Source organism: Zonotrichia leucophrys, chromosome 12 (assembly GCF_028769735.1).
Source record: "Zonotrichia leucophrys gambelii isolate GWCS_2022_RI chromosome 12, RI_Zleu_2.0, whole genome shotgun sequence".
In the NCBI taxonomy this organism is placed as follows: Eukaryota; Metazoa; Chordata; class Aves; order Passeriformes; family Passerellidae; genus Zonotrichia; species Zonotrichia leucophrys.
The window spans coordinates 8762576-8784925 of NC_088182.1; the positions used below are offsets into that span (position 1 = coordinate 8762576).

Consider the following 22350-nt stretch of genomic DNA (forward strand, 5'->3'; position numbering starts at 1 on the left):
CCTTTAGCCCAGTGCGGGGCACGCCGGGAAGCAGGCGCGGGGCGGGCCGGGACGGCGGCGGTGCGAGGGGCCGCTCCCGGCGCGGCCACTGGGCGCTGTCACCGGCCGCGCCCGGCCCGGGGGCCGCTCCTCAGTCCGCGGGGCCGCCTCCCCCCGCACACCCGCAGTGGTTCGGCCGCTCCCCCCCGGCCCAGCGCCGTGGCCCGGCCCGGCCCCGCCCCGCCCGGCGGAGGTGACGCACCGGGCCCGGCGGTTCCGGCGCGCAGAGGGAGCCCGGGGCGCCGCTCTCGCCGCCCGCCCGGTAAGTGCGGGGCCCGGCCGCGCCGGGGCTGGGGCGGGCCCGGCGGGAGGGATGCGGGGCCGCTTATCCGTGCCCGGTGCTGAGCTCGGCGCTCCGCCCCGGCGGAAGCCGCAGCCCGGAGCTCTCGGGCTCCGGGCGGCCGTGCGGGGGCCCCTCCTGGCCCCGCCGCCGCCCGTGCTCCCCGCACGGCTCCGCTCCCGCTCTGCCCTCCCGCGAGCCTGCGGCGCTCCGGTGTGCGGGACGGGCCGGGGGCTGCGTTCCCTCCCATTCCGAGAGAATGGAGCCGGGGTAGTTTAAACGCGCTGGGTGCCCGAGCCCGGAGATGCCCTGGAATACGCAGGTATCCGTAAAACAACTTGGTTAGGAAGGGCAGGAGTGAAATGGGTAAGGTGGCAAAGACAAGGCAGCCGTGGGAGCGTGAACCGAAGCTGGCAGGAGGAAGGAGAGCGGGTTTGTCCCTGGGGAAGTGTGGCACAGCTGCAGGGGGTCCCTGCAGAGTCATCTGTGGTGAAAAGGGTCGGGCATCTTGTGGTTTCTCAGTCTTGGATGAAAAATTCCTCCCTAAAAAACAGTGGAGAAAGAACAGCGAGGTGTGCACTGCATATGTGAGGAAGCCGCTGGGGATGATCCACAAATTACGGGTTTGGGTGGCACAGATGAAGATGCAGTTAGCATTGATGGCCAGCATGGAGCTCAGGCTGTGATGGTTTCAGAGAAAAGGAAGAGTGTTAGCCTGTCTAAAGGTTACACGGATAAGGAGTCCAGGAAGCAGACTTAAGTTGCACTTTCTCCGTTTCAGATAAATAAAGAGGTGAAAGAAGATAAAACCGTATGAAATGGTTGTGAAATATCAACAGAAAAAGAGGAGGAGCATTCTCCAATTGGAGGAGTCTCCACCAAAAGAGTTATTAGAGGAATCCCACAGGGATAGGAATAAGAAAAGAGAGATGTAGTTGGACTAGGAATGAAGTGGAATCACAGTGTAGTTGCACAGTGGAAGGCATTTTGTTTCAAAAGACCTTGTTAAGAATTGTGTTGCCAAGCAGGAGTCAGGGAAAGGGCACTGTTGGAGGTGATAGATAGCAGAGGGTAGGGGTGGGTGTGTTTAGGAGTTCCTGCAAGAGAATGGAGCAAGAGAGGTGACTAAATTGTATCAGTGTTAGTGAAGATACAGGAGTATCTTGGATTAAGGTGGCTAAGGAGGAGATCATCCTCCCTTGGATTGGAAAGTGATCTAAGTATGGTTTAAAATTTTATAATTTTGTCTTGGGAGCTATGGTCATTATTTAATCTAAATAAACCTGGCTTTTTTGACCCTATCTTTTGAGCTTAACATCTTCATTGTCTTAAAAATTAGTGCTATCAAGTAGTAGCTCTGCCTTGTCTTTGTATTCAGAGAATTTGATTTGAGCATTGGGCTGAGCATAGATGAGGTGAGTGTTGTTCCTGGTTTTCCAGGGACCCTCCTTTGCTTTGTCCACAGGGCACGTTCCTTATGCTTCCTTTCCCTTCACCTGTGTCAGAGTGGTGTCTAGTTGTGCTGGAAGTGAGCTCTTTCCCTGAATCTTGGGACAGGAGTCACAGAAGTCACCCAGTCCTGCAGACTGCTTGATAAATCCATGTGTCCCTTTCCTGTGCAAACAGTTCCTCTGTTTGCTCACAGAACTGTGCCAGTGGCCCAGAGAGACATCCCTGCACTCCTCTAAGCCCTCCCCAGGGACTGGTGTGCAACTGGGAGCTACTGGGCAGCCCCTTATTCTACAAACATCTCAGTGCTTGGGTGTGACTTGCCATGTGTTGGAATAGCAGAGGGCCCAGTGTTATGGGTTTTTATCTCTAGAGTGTGGAATGATCTGAGTGAGTTTGAGAAGTTCCCTGGCCTGTGGTGGCTGAACAAAGTTGTTGCACTCTGGGCTGTTGATGGCTCACACTGGGGTTACAGGCTCAATAAGGAATTATTTTAACATAAGTTTTAGCAGGTAAAGATCATTACTCCTTTTATGCAAGAGCTCAGTGTCAGTGCAGATTAAGCCCAGACTCGAAGCAGAGTAGAGGGAAGGATGAGGGTTTGCCCTGTGTCTGCCAAATCAGATTCCACATCTGTCTCCTTCCAGTATGGAGAGGCTGTGTCTGTTCCTCTGAAGTCCTGTGGAATCAGTGCTGTAAATTGTTTCTGTGCTACATGTGCTGTGGATAGCTAAGGAATCAAGAGGCAAATGAAAGGAATGAAGACCAGAATTCATGAGGAAATTTAATTAGGTACTAGTCTTCAGCCTCTCTGGAGGTTTGTATCTCCTGAAATCACTGAAGCCCCTCAAGTTAATTGTACATCACATCTTATTGTACATCACATCTCTTTCTGGTTATTCTCTGCTGCCTGGTCAAGTGACTGGAAACAGAAAAAAAAAAAAAAAAAGAGTTGAGGAAAAATAATGAAAATTTGTGGTTGAGATTTCCTGTACTCTAAAGTCAGGATTATCAAAGCTTGATTATGGTTTCCCCAGCAGCTACAAATTGCAGTACTGAGGGAATATATTTGAGTGGCAGAGCTGACAACATAGTCATGCAGAATGGGAATGTTTTTAAGGAACCAAATACATGCTGTACATGCTGTTTATGGAAAACAGAGCTTTGATTTTAATATAGGTTTTTATATGTAAAATGTGGTCACAGCATTGTTTTAATTCTTCTGTATTTAATATATTCTCTCTAAACTAAATAATTTGGTTAAATGGAAATTTACGACTAAGTATGAGATGACCATAATTCAAGGTTGATTCATGCTTTACTGCTGAATCTTTTAGAGCTCAAATTCATATGGCTCAGTTACACAAGCAGAAGATTTGTAGTTCAGATAAGTATTAGATGTGTGAATTTTCCAAAACAAGTGAGGATCTTAAAAAAAAAAGTTAGCTGTTCTGATTCTTCTTCAATAACAGCTATCAACACCTGAGCATAAATTTGTACATTCAAAAGGTAAGAAGTATATCTTGAGAAGGCAATAAATAATAATTTTATTTCCCCCTTCAGATATTAAGTCCAAGCCACATCACATCCAGTAGAACCAATTTAAAGGAATGAACTAGCCTCACAATTTCTTTTGAGATGATATTGAAGACTGTTAAATTGTGTGCATGTGAGAGATCTGTTTGCTGGTCTTATTTTCCTAAGTCTCACTTAATGTCTGTGTTTCTGGAACAATATGGATTTGTACAGAATATCACAGGTTTGTACAGGACATCATAGGTTGCCTTTCTAGCCACTATAGCCATAGGTAAGGGTTTGTGTTTTCCCTGTTAATTAAATAGAGAGGATGCTGCAGCATTTCAGGCTGTTGATAAAGAACTTTGTCATAAATTCAGTTTTTTCCCTGAGAAGATCTGTAGTGAAGGTTGTGCAGCCAGTTTCCAAATGCCAGAGGTCAGGGGGCCTGCACTGGGGACTGGGATGCAGTGTAATAACCCAATCTCCAAGGACCTGACCTGTCCTGTAGGAGCAGCCTTGCTTTGGACTTGCAGGAGTCACAGTGGATCCAAACCAGGGACATGCACAGCAGAATCCTCTTTACTGGGCCCTTGGGTTGGTCTGTTCCTACCTGCTTGATCACCTCTTTGTTGTTGACGTGGCACCTCTTGCAATTTCCTAGGCACAGAAAAAACTGTTTTTCCTCCCTTAGGAGACAGAGCTCAGATGAAATCAAAAGAACGATAAAGTTTGGAGGAAAAACAAGAAGCTGCACTTGCTTTCCTGGTCTGCAGTTGGGCAGGGCATTAAGATGTCCGTGGACATGAACAGCCAGGGCTCTGACAGCAATGAAGAGGATTATGACCCTAATTGCGAGGAGGAGGAAGAGGATGAGGATCCTGGGGATATTGAGGATTATTATGATGGGGTAGCTAACGACGTGGAGCAGCAGGGAGCAGATGCCTTTGATCCAGAGGAATATCAGTTCACCTGCTTGACTTACAAGGAGTCGGAGAGCACTCTCAATGAACACATGGCCAGCTTGGCTGCCACGTTAAAGGTGAGGAAAGGTTTCTGCATTCACACAGACACGGCTGTGGTTGAACAGGCAAACACTGAGAATGCAGTTCTGATGAAAGCTGTGGCAATGTTGCTGTTATGGGGGGTTGGAGGAACATTGTTGAAGGTCCCTTGTTCGAAACTGCCTCAAAGGTTTACAATACAATTGTTACACACTGAGGCCTGAAAAATCTTCCTTGTTGAATGTTGATTCTCTTTTTTTTACAGAGCTGAGCTTCATGACCAAAATGCCTGAGTTATAACTCTGCATTAACACAATGCAAAGAGGGTATATAGAAAAGAAACAAATCAAACCATAAGTGGTGCAGTTTGGTACACCTGTGTTTGAGGAGATAACTGACAAATAGGAAGACATGCTAAAACTCTAATTCTAACAAAAACATTTTTCTTGGTTGGTTCTGAGAGAATAATCAGTTTTTCAAAGTCAGATCAGCTGTCATGCCAGTTATTAACCCTGCTTTTGCAATGACAGTTCAAGTTCTGTGAACTTGCCACCTCTTGGAGCAAGTGTGACTTGACTTAATTCATCACAGAAAAATCTCACTCAGAGTCAGCTCCATGGAATTACGCTCAATTAGACTTTTGTGATCTCTTCTTTCTCTTTTTGTAACCAGCTACTGTAGTGTCAGTCAAAAGAGGAGGCAGGCCAGAGGAAAGCAGAGTTTTCTAAGCTCTAGATGTGGACACTGGGTTGAAATTACTACTGCATCTACTTTGTAGCAAACCAGGTCTTCTGGTGCTTGCTCTTGTCTGGAGCAGGACAGGTGGTGACTGCAGCATGTTAAACATGTTGGGTAGGTTTTAATTCCAACCCATTCTGTCTGAATCAAATCTAATTTTAAAAATGAGAGGGATCTCTTGATCTTTATTTGTACGTCAATGTCCTGAAGAAAGACTATAACCAGGAAGCCTGAGGACTGTGAACCATAAAGAACAGGTTTTAAAAGGCACTCATAATTGGTGATTTTGCCACCTGTTGTACTTGTTCCCAGCATTTACCACCTCAGAAAATGAAGTTGTACTTTTTCTTGCTCTTAAACTTGTCTTTGTAATTACCTCAAAATGTGCATTCTGAGCTCTGAATGCCTGCAGTTCCCTACAGATGGTCAGAAACTGGAGGCAACAGAAAAGTACAAATGAGAATAGTTGGTCAGCACTTCTGGTCCAGCTGCCTGTTGCTTTTGGTTCTTAGCAATTAAGATTTAGAACAACTTTTCTGTGCCTGATTTTCTGCCTTCAAATGAAACACCCTTCTAAAAGGTGACCACTTCCATATTGTTCTCTTGAATTAAATTACAGAAAGCCATACTTTTAGTCCTTAAAATCAGGCTTCCAGTTAAAAAAATTTTCAGGAGTTCTGAAGGTCTCATTGAGCATATATTATAGTTGCCCAGACTATACCAACCTGCTAGCTCAGATCGCATCCCAAGGAGAGAAAAATCTAATTTTTTTAAATATCAAAAATATGCCTGCATATTTGCTGTTACAATTAAGTGCTACACACTTGGGTTGGTGCATAAGAAGATGAAATTGAATTTGAGTAGCAGTTTGGAATGATGTGAACTTGTAAGCCACACTCTCAGGCTTCAGCCCTTGAAGTGCCACATTAACTCTCTTTTCTTCAGCAACAATAGTCCTACAGTTGCACTTGTATTGGATTTCTCTTGTGTATCTGCAGCATTTGCTTTTTGCTTCCTGGCACACTTGCTTACAACTCTTCAGCAACCCTGTCTTCCTTCCCCTCTCTCTCCCCCAAGGAAACTTGTGATTTTGTTAGTTTTAAGACAAAATGGAATAGAAAGAATTAGTATGGAATTAGCAAGCATAGAGAAGAAAGAAATGGAATTGAGCATGCTGAACTATTTACCATAATTATTTTCAATGGACTTAATGAATATGAGTAAACAGGGGTTTCACAATGTCTCAGGTTTCCTTGGATAGTGATGATTTGTCTTCTGAAACATCTAGTTAATTTTGATTTTAATTCCTTTATGATAGATACTGATTACATGGTGCTTTTCAGCACTAGCCTTTATTTAAGGCAGAGTGGTTGCCCCAGCAGGGAAGGTTGAAGGTAAATGAAAGATTATCTTCAGGAGGTACAATGTTGAAGCCAATGGATGACTTGGTGTTTGAGTGATTTACTATCACAGATTAATAGATTAACACAATTCCCTAAAGGAAATAAAAAATAAATGCAATGAAGGGCTTAAAGCTGGGTTGGAATGTTCTACCAGTGTCTGTTCTCATGAGGTGATTCACTTTCTGAAGGTTAAACTCCAGGACACACACATGTGTATTGAGTGGCTTTTTTCTTTGTGACATATTGTCTGCACACTTTAAAGACCAGAAACAGAATTTCAGATCTTTACATCTTCATATTTGCTATCTGTGCTTATAGTGGCTAATAACAGTTTAAATAGATAATATTTCATTTGCTCTGCTCATTAACCTCAACTTTTGTTTTTCAAACTGTTTTGCTCAGCTATTTCAGACTGATTGCTAAAATCCTATTTTATTTTAAAGTGTTGTAGGGAAGGGTGGTCTTTGGAAACCTTCTTGGCTGTTTGCATTCCCCATGAGTTACAGCTGACCTTGTTCTCATTCTTGCTGAAGGCACTGAACTGAGCAAACCTTGCACTGGCTGGTTAATGTCAGGCCAGGTGTGAACACCCTGCACATGTTTAAAAGTTTTCATGAAATATTGGAAGAGAATCTCTATTAAACAAAATACTTGTGTTTTGTTTACCTTGGTTAGAAACAACACTCAGTTAAAATCTGAGGTCTGATAAAAGCATATGACCCTGCATGTAGGTAAATGTATGTCTTTGTATCTCTTACTGTTGTAGGAAACTTTTGCCTCAAAATCTTCTGCCTTTTTTTTGTTAGTGGGGAAATCTGAATAGGAACATTGGTGCAAACAAGGCAGCAGGAGACTGAGCCAGCTGTGCTGTGTGACAGGCCTGCAGCTGCATTAGTGGTTATTCCAGAACCATACAGAAGCTGGAGAGATTTAATAAGTGTTACTCTGAGAGTTTCTCCTTAATTTTGGTTTTAGTAAGAACTGTGAGTTCTTTGGTGTTCAAGGAAAAGAAGAGGAAATCTTTGCTCCTTGGTTAGTGCTGTTAACAGGAAGATCTGAGGAAGGTTCTGTTAATACCCTGACTAAAATTAGGACAGGCTATCTCTGTTGAAACATACCAGAAGAAAATCTTGAATGAATACCCAAAACTGTGCTTCTCAGACCAAAAGGTCAGTGAATTGAAGCAGGTCCCTTTTAATTCCTCAAAAGGTCACTTGCCCACAGTCAACACTTGCAAAGGACAATGCTCTCAAAAGCAGAGTGGCCTGCATTGCCTGCAGACCAGCAAGTGAATTCACAACAGTTCTTTTTAAGAAAGAAATATAATTATAAGATACAGTATCTTTCAAAAATAATGAATTAAAATGGTATAGTAGCAACTGTACTTTCGAGATAACTCTGTCAGTTGTCATTGAGGGATTGTGGGTTCTGGAGTGGCTTATCAGTACATGCAAACAGTGTGATACTCAGCAGTTGTACAAACAAAGCTGAGCCTGTCACTGGCAAGCAGTAAAGTGTGTGATGATGTCATATTGTTTTTGTTTGCTAATGATGCTTCCTGGCTCTGCTGAGGGTCTCCATACATGCCTGCAGTATCTAATGTTTCAAATAACTGGCAGTGGTTTCTGTTTCAGTGATGAGGTGGATTTTTCTAGTGTTACTTTTTTTTTTTTTAAATAAACCACTAGATAAAACAATTGCAATTAGAATTTATGAAAAAAAATTTACCTTGACTTTAGGTGTTAGCTGATTGTCATGAGGAAGCTGTGATCTTTCTGCAAATGCAAGCTAGCAAGGGGTTAGTCATGTGGTTCTACAGGCAATTGGAACTGATGTCTTTCCACTAAAACCAAAGAAATTGTAAGACTGAAGAACTTACACTTTTCACTTCACTAATTTGAGTGATCTGCTATCTTTCTCAGAGAGCAAAAAACTTACTTCCTGTGCTTCCTGAAATTATAGCTTGTGATGTGAGTGTTTTTAGCTCTGTCCCTTGAAGAGTAAATCTTGGTAGATGCAAAAAGTACTTGATATCGTGACATAATTCTGTTCATCTATGTTATCTCTACTGATATTATCTTTCAGTGATAAACCAGTTTTTCATATATTGTGGCTCACCATACTGATGTTGCATCTTTTCATGGAACCAGATAAGTTTTTACTCACGAGGCTGCTCCACACACTCGAGTTGCCCTGACACAGAGCAGTTGGTTTGTGAAGCTGCTTGGTGAGGGCTGGCAGTGCCCCTTTGGAAATGCCATCCCCAGCAGAGCCAGGGCCATGTGCATGGGGCTGGCAGCCGTGGGAGCAGCCCTCCTGAAGGAGCCTGTGCCTGCAGTCACAAAGTGTCTGTGAAGAGCCCTGTGCCAGGACCCTGGTCTGTCTGTCTGTCTGTGTGCCCTGCTGTATTGCTGTTCAAACCATGCCCCAGAGTGTGCTGTATCTGAACCAGCCTGCAGTGCTGTCCTTTCAATGCTTCATGGAGCTTTCTGCAATGTAAAATGGCATTGTTAAAGCCTCACTGTGCCTGGGTACCTCAGGTGCAGGAGGGGGATTAAAGGCTCTTAACGTATTAAAATGCATGTACATAAGAGCAGCTTTTCAAAAATTTATGTTCAAAGTTTAGGTCCATTGGTAAGCATTAGTAAGCAGTAAATATTTAAATATCATTTTTTTATAAATGGCAGAACTTGATAGGCAAATTTGGCTTTTTCACAGAACCCCTGTGGTGCTGTTTGGCAAAGATAACAGGCTGTATCAAAGTACCAATAAACCCCCAGATGAGTCAGAACGTGCAGGTTTATATCTATACTGTGTTCTTTATTTAACACCAAGCCAACATTATGTGGGACATCCAGTCTGAAGCTGCAACCCTTAGGAGCACTGGTGTTTGAGACATGACTTTGTCCTTTACCTGTTTTTTGTTCCTGAACAGAAAGATCCTGGAAGTTCTGCAATGCCAAAGTTGTGGATTTGCCTACCCATTCACAGTGCCTGTATTTCAGTAGTGTCAAGAGGATAGAAGTGTAACTGTCTTCAGTGTGTCTTGTTTTGGCTCATAAGAATATTTTTGTTTTTAAAAAATGTATTAAATTTTTGTAAACTTCCGGTCAGCTGAATAAGAGAACTGGCTGGAGAGCCCAGACCTTGCAACCTTGTGACACTTTCTGGTGTCATTTGAGGAGAGAAAACAATTTTGTTACTTATTGCCCAGGAAATGCTGAAATTCTCAACTTGACTGAAAAAATGAGCCACAAATGTGGAGGGTGATTATAGCCCACACATTTCTTTGTGATTCACACCTTAAGTGTATTTTAGAGCCAGTGTGACTCTGCAGTGAGGAGAATAATCTGTTCACAGCTGTTGATGAGTGTGATCTTGGTGGGAGGTAGAGGCAAGACACAAGTCAATAAAAATGCCAAAACAATCTTTCAGTAACTGTTTCATGTTGCAAGCTTACAGCTGGACATCATGATCACAGAGCAGCGTGGAGCAGCTGAACACTTTGCCAAATTTGTGCTCTGCCTGTTAAGGGTGGTGCAGCAGAAAGGAGCTGTGCTGTGCACTGTGAAACATGGTTGTGCAAAGCAGATATTCCTCCTCTTCAACTTTGTGTAACAGCAGTAAAATGCCCTCAGAGCTGGGCTTGTTGAGTGAAGGGCTGTGTTATTTGGGGCTGAGCAGGGATTACTCACTGCAAAGTTCCCTAAGCCCTGCTCCACTGTGGCTGTGTGCACACACCAGTGCTCCCAGTTTGGAGCTGGCTGCCCAGTGTTCTGAGCCACAATTCTGTGGGTTCAGGTTATTACCAGACCTTTGCCTCTTCCCTGTGCACCTCCTGAATCCTCCTCTCTGGCAGCCAGAAGGAATTGTCCCCCTGTGCTGTGCTGGAGGGCACCTGGGCAGGGGCTGTGCAGTGGGGTGAGCTGCTGGGTTGGCAGCACTCAGGAGCTCAGTGCAGCTCTGCTGGTTCCCACTGTGTTGCTTTGGGAACAATAACTGCAGGGAGGACAGCTGGGGAGTCTCATGTCAATCTTGTATCCGTGTGCTGTCTTACAGCTCTCTTGCTGCATTTCTCTCGCTCTAAATCTTTCAAAGAAGGGATCTCATAGCTGTTTTGTAATAATGCCTTCTGGCATACCAGCTTGCTTCAATGTTTCTGTTCTTTTAATATTTATTTCTGAATTTCCTCAGGAAGAATAGCCTAACAGCTTGAGAAATACGTATGTTGAGATTTCCTAGCTGAGTCCTACTGATCCTGTTTGCTGGCAGCTGCAGCTGAAATTGTTGCTGTCCTTGTGTAGGAGAGCAGATGGATTAAAGCCATGTGTAAATGTGGGGAAAGAGCTAGAATTTAACCCCAGGTCCCCTTTCTTCACTCTGTGGCCAACTAGGTTATGCACTGACAGCTTCACAACAGTGGTGTAACACCATCAGAGTTTGTCATCCCCAAACTGCACTCTGGCTCCTAAATATGCTTCTAATCTTGCAGACTGGCACCAGGTCTCTGCATGGCAGAAGGTGAGTGACACAGGGTACAGATTAAAACCCTGTGATGAAGCAAAGCTTATGAAGTGCTGGTTGACAAAACCTTTCCATGGTACTGAGAGTAGCAGTTGCAACTACAGTCTCTTAAATGGCATTTCTTACCTGCTGCAGCCTGTAATCAGGAGAGGGCCTGAAATGTCAGACAAATCATAATCTATCCTTTGTGTGAAACCTAAAGGTGGAGGGCTTTTTCTCACTTTTTAAAAAAACTTGACTGAACACAAGAAATAAAGAAATGTAGTATATATGTTTTTAAGACTGTCTGGTTTTCCTGTTAGATGAAAATAATTTGCGTTCAATTTTGAAAGCAATCTTCCTATGCTCAGAATGTTCTAATAGATATGAATGATTTTGCTTCAAGACTGAACACATGGGGTGTTCATGGCAGGTGATGTGAATCTTCATGAGTTTTCTACTAGGATTACATATTGGAAGTCTGCTTACAAGAGGTAGATCAAAGGACAAAGTGTGGTCCAAAAAAAACCTTCAGGTTGCCCTTTCTTAATTCTTGATACTGTTTTTGAGAAACCCTCCAGTAAAAACAGGGCAGTCACATAATTTTTCCAGTGGGGCATGGAGGGAGTCAGATGTACTTTCCACAAGAAAAACAAGTATAAAATGAATTTTTTTTTCCATTTGTGGGTTACTTTCCTTACCTCAGCATACTGAAGTAAAGCATGTCTGAAGGGATTTTTTCTTCAGTGAAATCACTCGATACAAATTATGGTTTCTTTATAAGGTGTTACTCTACTGCCAGCTTAGCTCAGTCTCTATTTTGCCATAGTTTCTCACCAACAGAAACAATTTTAGAGGCTTTTGCTTTGTATGCCTTTCCTGTTGTAAAGAATTTTAGTGTGTTTTTAGAGGTTTGGATGCAACACACAAACTAGTATCTTTTGAAGTTCATCCTTTCATTGTAGAACTAACAAAAACTATTTGTGGATTAAAACAAATGCTTCTCAAGATTAATCCTATTTGTTTAAATCTATTTGTATAAAAACCTTTGATTAGGGAAAATAAAAGAAGTGGAAGCTACATTTCTTTATGCCAGATTTGTGTTCTTCTTGGGCAGACATTTCAGTGCAATCCTGATCTAACAGGAATTGTCAGCTTGGTGCAAAGCCGTGGGATGTCAGCTCCAGCCAAACTCTATCATCTCCAACTCATTCTGAATTGAATCCTTTTAAAAATCATGTGATGATCATTGTTTTAAATTCCTGATACCATATCTCTGCAAAAATGAGGATTGAAATGCACCTCCAAAAAATTGGCCTTCCCTTCGAGAAAAGTTAAATGAACTGATGAGATATGCATGTGATATAAATATGCTTGGAAAAATTTCTGTAGAATATAAGCTCTTCAAAAGATGGTGGTTTTTTAGCTTTTAGAAAACATTTCTGTCTGAATTAGCAATTGTCAAGGTGGCATGGTTGAAAAGATTTTCTGCTGTAAAGAGATGAAACATCAGCTCTCTAAACACCTTGGCTTATCTAAGGCAGCAAGTTGAGACAATTGTTTTAGAGCCCTCTGAACACAGCAAGGGACCTGCAGAAATTCTTTGCAAACTCTTTTGATATTGTCTTATCCTAAAGAGTGCCAGACTCTCTTTCACACTTCAGAAATGTGAGAATTTTGCTTATCTTGGAGACTAAAGAACCTAGAAGATAAATGGAGATGGAAACAATAATGAAAAAAAATATTGTGCACTCTTCCAGAAAATGGATACATTTGTGTTTGATGCAGTGGCATTATGATTTTGTTGCACTTTCAGAATCTGATTTTGTTCAGCACTATGTAAAATCTTCAGACTTTTTTTACAATTCCTGTAGAGCCTTTTCCTTATGCAGAGCAGCTTCCTCATGGCACCCTTGCTCTGTGCCCCTTTCCCAGTGCACTGATCAACATTTGGTGCCATTCCTGGCAAACAGCAGCCCTCCATAAGTCAGAGTTAAACTGGTGGAGGTTTGGAAGAGGCTTTGGAGGTGATAAAGTTCCTGTTTTAAAATAAAGCTGGAAATGGCAGATTGGATGAGATTCTGTCTGTTCAGCTTTGCTGCCACATCATGGAGAAAGAAGTTTGGTTTTCAATCTGAAGTGTTCCAGGTTCAGATTTGGACTGGGCTTATCTTTGATATTAAAGTTTTAAGCTGTTGGTCCAGAAATGAGAATGAGGAAAAGTAAAAAAATTAGCATGACTATTGCTTTCAGCTTCTAAACTTAAATAAATTTAATCCCAGACAGAGGAGTTTGGGAGAAGTCAGGCTATATAGAAGCACTGGCATAATTGATGGGTTGCAGGCAAATACTGGAAGAGTGCAACATATAGAATAAACATTCCCCTTTGCACTGGGGTCTGTAGAAGTATTTCACTGAAAGAAGCTGCTGCCAGCAAGACACCAAGTGGGCTGTGTTACTGCCTTTTTTGGTTCTTGGGATTCTGAAATGAGAACAGGAAAGTTTAAACAAAGCAGACAATTTATCAGAGGCATAATTTTTTTTAATGTGTTTTGTGTCTGAGACAAAGCATTTCTGTTCCTGAGATCTTGTGGCACCCAGTGATTGATAGGGGACTGAATCAATGCTCTTTCTGAAGTGTTTTGTAAGTTTGAGGTACTTCAATGAAGCATTTCCCTGACTGAAGTTTCACCCAATGGACAGTGTGCCAGCAGTATCAGCTTCTGTACATTGCTTCTTCAGAACTGTAAGATACTGAGTATGTACACATGGACCAAACTTCTGACTGGAATGGTATTTTTCTGTGTTCAGCATGGTTTTGCTCCTGCTTACAAAGAAATACTTCAACTGCTCTGGGGTGTTATTGTGGAAGAACTGGCTGACTTGGTACAATCATTCAGTCATTGTGAGTATGCAGTCATTGAAGAGAGGCTGGGGAGCGCTGCTAATCAATAGAAGCAGGCTTTTGTTAGACATTTGTTTTTCTTCTCATGCTTGTTTTCTGGAATCTCCTCAGTAGTGTTGGCCCCTGATGGTATTTACATTTGTAAATTCTTCTCAATTCCCAGCCTTGTCAGTGAGACTCCACTCAGCAGGCACAGCCCCAGCCTCATCAGCTGTTTGCTGCTCTCCCATCCCTCTTCCTTACAGTGTGAATGTTACCTGTCTTTAATCTGTAAGAGCTGGTACTTTGTGCCAAGGACACTGAGCATTTATTGCTGCGACTGTCTGGCTCTGGGACTTCTGTTTTGCAAGATCACATACACTCCAATCAGGTAGTATCAAACATTTTTCTGCTTCAGGGCTTTTATGAAAGCGGTCTGATGTCATGGATCAGGCTTTATGAATTGAGAATTTCTATTTTTTATATTCTTGTGTGCTTTGTATTCTTGTATGCTTTTATGATGAAGGTACTAAAATTAGCACTAGAGCTGATCTAGTCAGTGCTTGTAATTGGAGTTAAATAGGAATAGTCACAGAAGCTTTGTTATTCTTCTGGATCTGTTAGTCTGGCATCCTTCTGGAGCATTAATTCCACACTTTGCCTGATGTATAATTTGGCTCAAAAGCATTTGATTGTGTTAGGATAGTTTGTTAAATTTCAGAAATGTCTGCTGGTATTTGTCTTTCTCTTTCCATACATCTTCAGTCTTGAATGTACTTGACTCCTCCTCAGGGAACAACTACCTCCATGGAATTGTGATGCTGCAACAAATGCTATACCTCAGGCTCTGAAAATCCAACTGAAAAATACTCATTTTCCTATGTTACAAATCAGCTTCCCATTTAAGTCCAGCAGTTTGTTTTCTTCTGTCAGTTCTTCCTTCCTGCTACTGAGAAATAGTTTCATTACTGCTAAAGAATGATTCATTAGCATGTGGTTTGCATTTGTAGGAAGCCAGTCTTGTAGAGACCACATTCCTGGTGCTTGTTTGTTTTACAGACTGAAATGCAGATGTTTTCCTTGTACAGACAAGTCAGAGGTGTCTGTCTGGGTCTGCCAGGCTGGGGGCTTAGGATAACAGCCCATCCCAGGCTGGCAGTGTCCCTGCAGCCATGCAGACTGTGTGTGTTGGCAGCAGCAGCCCTGTGTGCCACGCTCCATCTGATCACAGGTTCTGTGCTGGGAGGGAGGGCAATGCTGCCTGGCAGCCTTTGCTTTCAGAGGGTCACATCACATTGCTGCTAAAGTTGAGGAGGGTGACATGTCAGGTCTTGCACAGCATGAGCTAGTGCATTGGTTCTCCTAGAAAAAGGGTTATTTGTATATTGAAAATTGCTCTTTTGTTAGTGGGATTTCTTAGTGGCCAGCAAAGTGGGCACATCAGAATGTAGAGATGGATAGGAGTCAATTAAACACCACATCTGCTTTATGAATTGGTGTTGCTCTGATTTAATTCACTGACCCAACTGTCCAGCACTGAAAAATGCCAGTGCAGGATCAGGGCAGTATCATGTGGCAGCTATAGGTCAGTTGTGTTGTGAAACTGCACCTCTTGAGCAGGCTTGACTTAGGAGAGCAATGAATATGCTGCTTCTGGGTGTGCAGAGCCTGACTCTCTTTGTAGGAGTGACCATTGCTTGTTTTTCCATGCAGGATTGTGTTGGTGTGCTCTCTGTACTACATCACATGCTGTGATTCACCTGTAGCAGGGTTCAGGAGGGCCTGGGGCATTTCAGCCAATGATTGGGACTGACAGCTTCTCTAGGAGAAAAAACCACAAAAAGAACTTTTCCTGCAGCTAGAACAGAAGGAGTTGTTTTCTGTGAGCAAAGTAGAGAGATGCCTTGGTGATAGCTCGTCTTGGAGTGAGGGAGGCAGAGCCCTTTGGTGTCAGAGGGTGTTTGAATACAGAAGTGCAGACACTGAACTTGCCCAGGTGCTTCGTAGCACAAATAGCAGTGAAGAGACAGGCATTGTCAGCCCTGAATTCCCCTGGAAAAGGTCTGTTGTTTGGAGGACACCTGCCTTGTTTGAGTTCTAGGACCTGAAGGGCTTGAGCAGCAGGGTGAAGGTCTATCAGCTCAGCAGATGTCTGTCCTCTTGGTGGGTAGGAGTCTTTTTGTGCAAGCAGAGAGGTCTGTTTTCTTCTGAAATAAACTAATACATAAAATGGAGGAGAACTTGTTTGCTTGTACCCTTGTAGCATGACTTTAAATGTCACATTGCATACTCTGGTGGTGCTCAGGCTAGCACGGATTGTGCCACCGTTTGCCAAGAGTCCACGTAATGCAAGCAGCTCTCATGGAAACAGGGCCTGTCACTGGAGTTTTCTATCTCCCTCTCCACTCCAGCATGTAACTTTCTTCTCTACAGTGAAGGGCTGGCAAAATGTTTTGTATTTTCCCCCTACCCTTTGCTGTCCCAGTTTGCCTGTTACATTTGCTGTCACATTTGCAGCTTGTTGCTGCTTCTCCACCTCATTAAGGGGTATCTGTCTGCCCTGGGGTTCCTATTTTGCATTTCTTGTGAGGACCCTGATTGCAGTCTAGTGTGGCTCTCTGGAGTGGGGATGACAGTCAGGACTGCATGTGGGGCTTCCTTGAGCAGTTAAGCTACTCCAGTGCATTCTTGATTCCTTCCTCTCTGTGCTGTTGTAACCAAGTACATGAGTTAGTTTTTGGTACACCCATACTTCATTCCAGCTTTTGTATTGCAGATGTACTGGCTGTGAGCATCATGTCCAGCAATTTAATGTGAATTGGTTATCACTGGGATGTTGTACTGAGATTGTACAATTTTTATATAAAAATCATACTCCTAAGCAGAGGTGTGGCTTCCAAATGTGTAAAGTTTGACCTTTTTTTTTTTCTTTTATTTTCCACCTAGGTATCACATGCTGTTGCAAAGCTAGTATTAGTTAGTTTCCACTGGCAAATCTCAGAGATTTTGGAAAGGTAAGTGTAAATAGTCTTATCTCATCTGTGCTTAGTGCTTTCCCTCCTGGCTAAGCAGAAATGCTCAGGGTGCTCCATAGGTATTTTTGGCAAGTGTCTTTGGACCTGGAAGCAGGACACACAGCCCATTTTAGGGAGCAGAGGAAAGCTACTGATTTGTTGAGGCTACAGTGCCTGTAAGAAATTTTTAAGCAGGGACAGGGTAGTAGTGGTAAATGTCTTTCAGTTTAGGAATTATTATTATGCTAGGAACCCTCTAGATAGATTTATCTTAAATTTTGAGATAGCAGATTGACAGCGCTGCATCTATATTTATTTAATAAACATATGTTCTGCTTTGAACACAGGAGCCATAAATCATAAAGGAGCACTGACCCTCTACTGATGTAGTCTTTAGTAGTACATTCACACTGCAGTTTTTGTTCCTTTTGACCTTAAGTGATTTTTTTTTCCCAAGCTGGCCAGCATTTGGAGAGCAGGGGAAGATAAAGTGAGAGATCTGAGCATTGCAGCTCCTTTGTTTGGTCAGTGTCACTGTAATTAACAAAGCTCTCCAGCTGATTTCAAAAAGAGGGTTCAGACTGAGCCCAAATGTATGTGGGAAGTGCATTGGGAGGCACTGCTGGCTGCAGCCCCCCCACAGAACACTGGCTCAGAACTGAACATTGTCTGAAAATAGAGCATATCAGCTTGACTCATTCTGCCCAGACATTTTTGGCCCTGTAGCCAGCAACATTATCCAGAGAATGTATGGAAAATGCATCCTGTCTATGGATGCTGTTGCCTCCTTGGTTACCCTGTATCCTGTGAAAGCTTTTCCCTGGGGTTCAAGGAGGGTGAGATTCCTGCATAGCAGCTCTGGATGATCCTGCAGGTTCACTGATAAGGTTTAAACAAGAAGAAATTTGGGGAAGGGTTTACTTCTAAAGTGATGAATTTGCACATTGTTCTCCTGTTGATCTAGTCCTCAAACTTCTCTCTTGATAAAAAATGAAATTGTCAAAAGAAGGTTCACTAGTACAATTAAGAAGTGCTGATGAGGAGGGAGGACTTACAGCAAGGCCACAGCAGTGATGCTGCTGTTTCTGCATTCAGTGAGATATAAACATTTGTCTGCAAAGGAAATCACAAACAGCAAAATGTGTTTAATTATATGGCTGCTGATAGACAGCTTCATATGCCCAAAGGGTGATAATCTGTCACAGAGTAATCACTTAAATAGACAATAGTCTGGAGTTAAGGTGAGACTTAGCCAGGACAGCTTAATTTTACAGAGGAATAGGAGATGGTCCAGAGCCTCACTGTGTGTGTTATTATGGACAGTGGCTTAGGACTGCTCTAGGAGTGTGGATGGAAAATCTTAGCTTAAAAATAATTTTTCAGGGGAGAGAGAAAGTTGTAGAAAAATATTTATCAAGATGTATAAGGGAAATGTTAATCCATTACCAGAAGTAGTATTTCTGGTTCTGAATAAACTCTCATAAGGTTTTGTTGAGAGGAGCTCAGCTCTCTGTATGAAGAGCCTCACACAGGAGACATTTCCACTTTCCTTGTGGAAACCTACCCTACTATTTGCACAGAGACAACTGTTTATTCAGGCAAGAAGGATCAATTTTAACGAAGCAAAATGTATGCAGAACTTGATTTGATCATTCTTCAATTGCCTTTTCAGGCACAAGTCTAATCCTGCCCAGTTGCTAGTAGAAGCTCGAGTTCAGCCCACCTCATCCAAACATGTAAGTATGCAAACCATCCCGTCTGTTCCCTTGGCAGACACCTCTGACCCCCCTCCTGGGGGATTGCATTACCAATGGCATCCTCTGCCAGTGTTAACCCTTTGCAAGCTCTGGTCTGACACCCTGATTCATTGCTGGGTTTATTTCTGAAATGAGAATGCATTCAAGAAGGCTCTAATATTTAAATAGCAGCTTTGCTGCTGGCTTCAGGTAGTGTTCAAGAATTACTTTCTTCAAGAAAATTAAGATCATTTTTTGGCACAAGTGATGGCAGACAATGGAAGGAACAGAGTGCAGGGGCTTGGCTGCCTTTTCCAATTCTGTAAAGACACTGAAAGGAAGTTCTGGCTGCACAGAGTGAGCAGAGCTTGTCTGTGTCTGGAACAGATTTTTTAGATTTTTTTTTTTGTCTTTTCTTTTATCTTTTTTATCTATTTGCACTGCTCAGCTCAGGGGTGCTTAAGCTAAATTTCCCAGTGAATTGTGTTGCTGCTGAGTCAGTCAGTGCTGATATTTGAACCAACAACTTGTTTTTTGTAGCCAGGGCTACACAGATCTTCAGATGCTTCCCACCCCCTTTAAATAGAAACTTCCTGTTGCATGCTTATGGATTTCATTCACAGTGGGTGTCTTGGTACAATGAAGAATTACCCTAGGAACACATTGCCATGTGTCAGATTATGGGTGATAAAATACTACATCTGGGAAGCATTCAGGGTTGTGGGGGAGAGGAGATCTTGAAAGCCTGGTTTGACATCTGTGCTCTCTTGTAACTAGTAGATAGTGAAAAAGTTAAGCTGACAGAAGTGTAAGCTTCATGGGCTCAAATTATCTGCTTAAAGTCCAGAAAAGAAAATCTTTCTTTTTCAAATCCTTGTGTTTCATCCTCCAATAGCTTTATGCTGTCTCCCCCATCAGTGAAATCCTCCACACATCATGTTTTAGTTTCCTTTGCATGCCTGCTGTATTTTTCTTGCAGCTGAGCCAGCTCAGTTGCAGAATAAGGCATTTGTTTAGTTGTTGCAGTGGGTGCTGCCTCCTCACACTCCATCTCATAAACAGCGTCAGTCTTTAGAAGTGGGCAGAGTTTAGGGAGAGGTTGGGGTCTGGCTTTGCTGCATCAAGCTCCTGCCAAGGACAGTAAGGTGCTCCTCTTAAGTGGGTCTGGAAAGCCTCAGAGGCTCCAGGCTCCAGTGGGTGGGATGTGAGCAGTGACCACCCCACACTCACAGAACTTGTCCTGCCCCACCCCAAACACACACTTTAGTTGTTTTGAGCTATTCATAATTTCTCCAGTCTGCTACAAACTGTGATTTTATTTTAGGGAGAAAGATGATATGGTTAAAAGGTTAACTTAAGCTTGATTTGCTAGGCAATTCATGACAGTCTGTGTGTGCTAGAGCTCTGTGCTTCAGCTTGTAATGCAGAATGATTCTGGGGACAGATGCTCCTAGTGAGTGTCTGTAGAGGGGCTGACCCTGTAGGGAGAAGCTGTAGAGGTGAGCTCAGGGAGGCAGTTGCAAGGGTTGGAAGTAGCACATGAGCTTTTCAGGCTGAGCAGCTGATCCAGGCAATCAGTGCAATTACAGACTCAGTGAATCTTGTTCTGGTCTGGAAGTGAGGCCACTTAGAACAAATTTGCATTACTTCCTCTTTGATGTGGCCATGCCATGAATCAAGCTCTGTCAGTCATGGTGCTGCTGCTCCACGTCTCCAGCACAGAGGTCAGCCTGGAAACTGATGGCAGGCTGGCACCAGCTCCTCCACCAGTAGCAAAGTGGATGCAAAGTGATTATATGACTTCTCTGTGAAAGAAAAAACTGGAACATAAACTGCAGCTGACAGCTTTGTAGAACCTTGGCTTTGATGATGCTGGGCTAGACCTAGTTCTGCAGGTCCCAGGGGTGAGTGGAGATGTGTTGAAGGCTGGATCTGTTGTCTAGGGATCAGCTCTGCACTACATAGGGGGAAACCAGACTACTTTCAGTGGTTTGGTGAAGCAATAGCAGTTCTGCCTGATTTGAAACAAACCCTCTTAACCCTTTTCAGCTGAAGGGATGATGCCAGTTTTGCCAAATGTAGCATAGGCAGAAGATAGGAGATGGGAGGTGATAGTTTGTGAATTCCCTTTCCTCTCCATATAAACACTCTACAATTATGTCTTCCATTACCCTAAATTACTGTCTGGTAAAAGGGCACTGCTAAGTCTGTTTGCAGTGACAGCTGCTCTCCAGAGCCTGTGGAGATAGTCTGGCCCAGCTAACAGAGAATATCAGTAAATCCAGGGAAGGACTAACACAATGACATATTTCAAACAGTGACCAGAGTAAGAAACAGAAAAGCACAGGGGGGTTCTGGGCAGCACTAGAGGAGAGGCAGGCACTCTTCAGTGACTGTCAGCTTGTGAGATGAGAGGTTCTTGAGAAGGACTGACTGTTTGGGGCAGTGCAGCATTGCAGCACCCCAGCTGCTCATGAACCTGTTCTGGCCTGGACCTCGCTGGAGACTGTTGTCACAGTGAGGGTGATGCAGGTGTGTGAGGATGAGCTGAAGATGCTCTGGGAGGTCTGGGATGCTCTCCCTGCACTGCTGCTGTGTCTCTCCCCAGGCAATGGTACATTCCTCCCACCACTGCGCCGTGTGCATGCAGTTTGTCCGCAAGGAGAACCTGCTGTCCCTGGCCTGTCAGCACCAGTTCTGCCGCAGCTGCTGGGAGCAGCACTGCACAGTGCTCGTCAAGGACGGTGTTGGAGTCGGTGAGTTCAGGCTGTGTCTGCCCCACTGGCCTGCTGATGAGTCAAGAGCACGACTGTAACAAGTCAAAAACTGCAAATCTGTTGAAGAGAATTTGCATCTATGATGATGTACTGTTGCAATGCCCCTGGAGTGCTTGTGGATGCAAACATCTGTTCCCTTTGTGTTGGGGAGAAGCCAGTAGTTGCCAGAGTTGCTTTGGGCTTTTCCAAGCCTGTTTTTCATGTTGGCATGGCAGTAACATGTAATTTTCTAATTTAAGTATCTGACCTTGTGAATACTGGCTGAAGCACTCACTGGTCCTGGATGCACATCTGCCCTGTCATTTTTTGGTGAAGACAGTTGGGCTTCAGCTTTTCAGCAGCCCTGGTTTGGTTCACAGTTGTATCCCTCTTGCCACAACAACAGATGGCACTGAGGAAACTGTGCTGAGTACTCTGTGCATTCACCCCTTAGTATGAGCTGCACTGTTCTGTGATGTTGCTTTCTCTTCTCAGGGGTGTCCTGCATGGCTCAGGACTGTCTACTCCGGACACCAGAAGACTTTGTGTTTCCATTGCTGCCTAGTGAAGAGCTGAAAGACAAATACAGGCGCTACCTCTTCAGGGACTATGTGGAGGTAGTAGATTTTTTCAGTTTTAAAATACCCTGGGTCAAATCACCAATGACTTGCAGAAATTTTGTTTGAAGTGTCTTGCATTTTTGATTAGAACTGCAGTAGCTGCAGCAAAATTGTCCTCAATAGACATGATGTGGCTGCTTCTGTAGGACAGCCTCCCTGACAAAATGCTCTAGCAGGTTGCCAAAGTAAATTCTGCTGTAAGGTCATCCACTAACTCCTTGGCTGGGGCTTCAGAATTCTCAGAGTGGTGCAGCTGAGAATTTCAAAACTTCAATCTGATTATTCTAGTCCTTCTTGTTCTTACATAAATATTTTTAGGTTCAGAAAAATAGGTCCCTCAACTTAGGGTAGTCCAGCTGAATTGGCTTGCTCAATTACATTTTATGTGAGTTTTTTTGAAATTAAAGCA

At 43.4% G+C, this 22350-nt stretch overlaps 1 protein-coding gene across 4 annotated transcripts in view; it reads left to right on the top strand.

The window, feature by feature from the left end:
* The window catches only part of ARIH2 (ariadne RBR E3 ubiquitin protein ligase 2), a 31906-nt gene that overhangs the window by 219 nt on the left and 9337 nt on the right, over window positions 1-22350 (top strand). Inside the window, exons 1-6 of one of the 4 annotated variants that reach the window (XM_064724519.1) lie at window positions 163-301; window positions 3978-4325; window positions 16762-16829; window positions 18502-18565; window positions 21174-21321; window positions 21817-21938. In XM_064724519.1, the coding sequence (XP_064580589.1) occupies window positions 4077-4325; window positions 16762-16829; window positions 18502-18565; window positions 21174-21321; window positions 21817-21938 (651 nt within the window). In that variant the 5' untranslated portion in view covers window positions 163-301; window positions 3978-4076. Of the gene's footprint in view, window positions 1-162; window positions 302-3977; window positions 4326-13997; window positions 14207-16761; window positions 16830-18501; window positions 18566-21173; window positions 21322-21816; window positions 21939-22350 lie in introns of those variants that run through there. The other 3 variants (XM_064724517.1, XM_064724518.1, XM_064724520.1) reach the window with 3 other exon arrangements.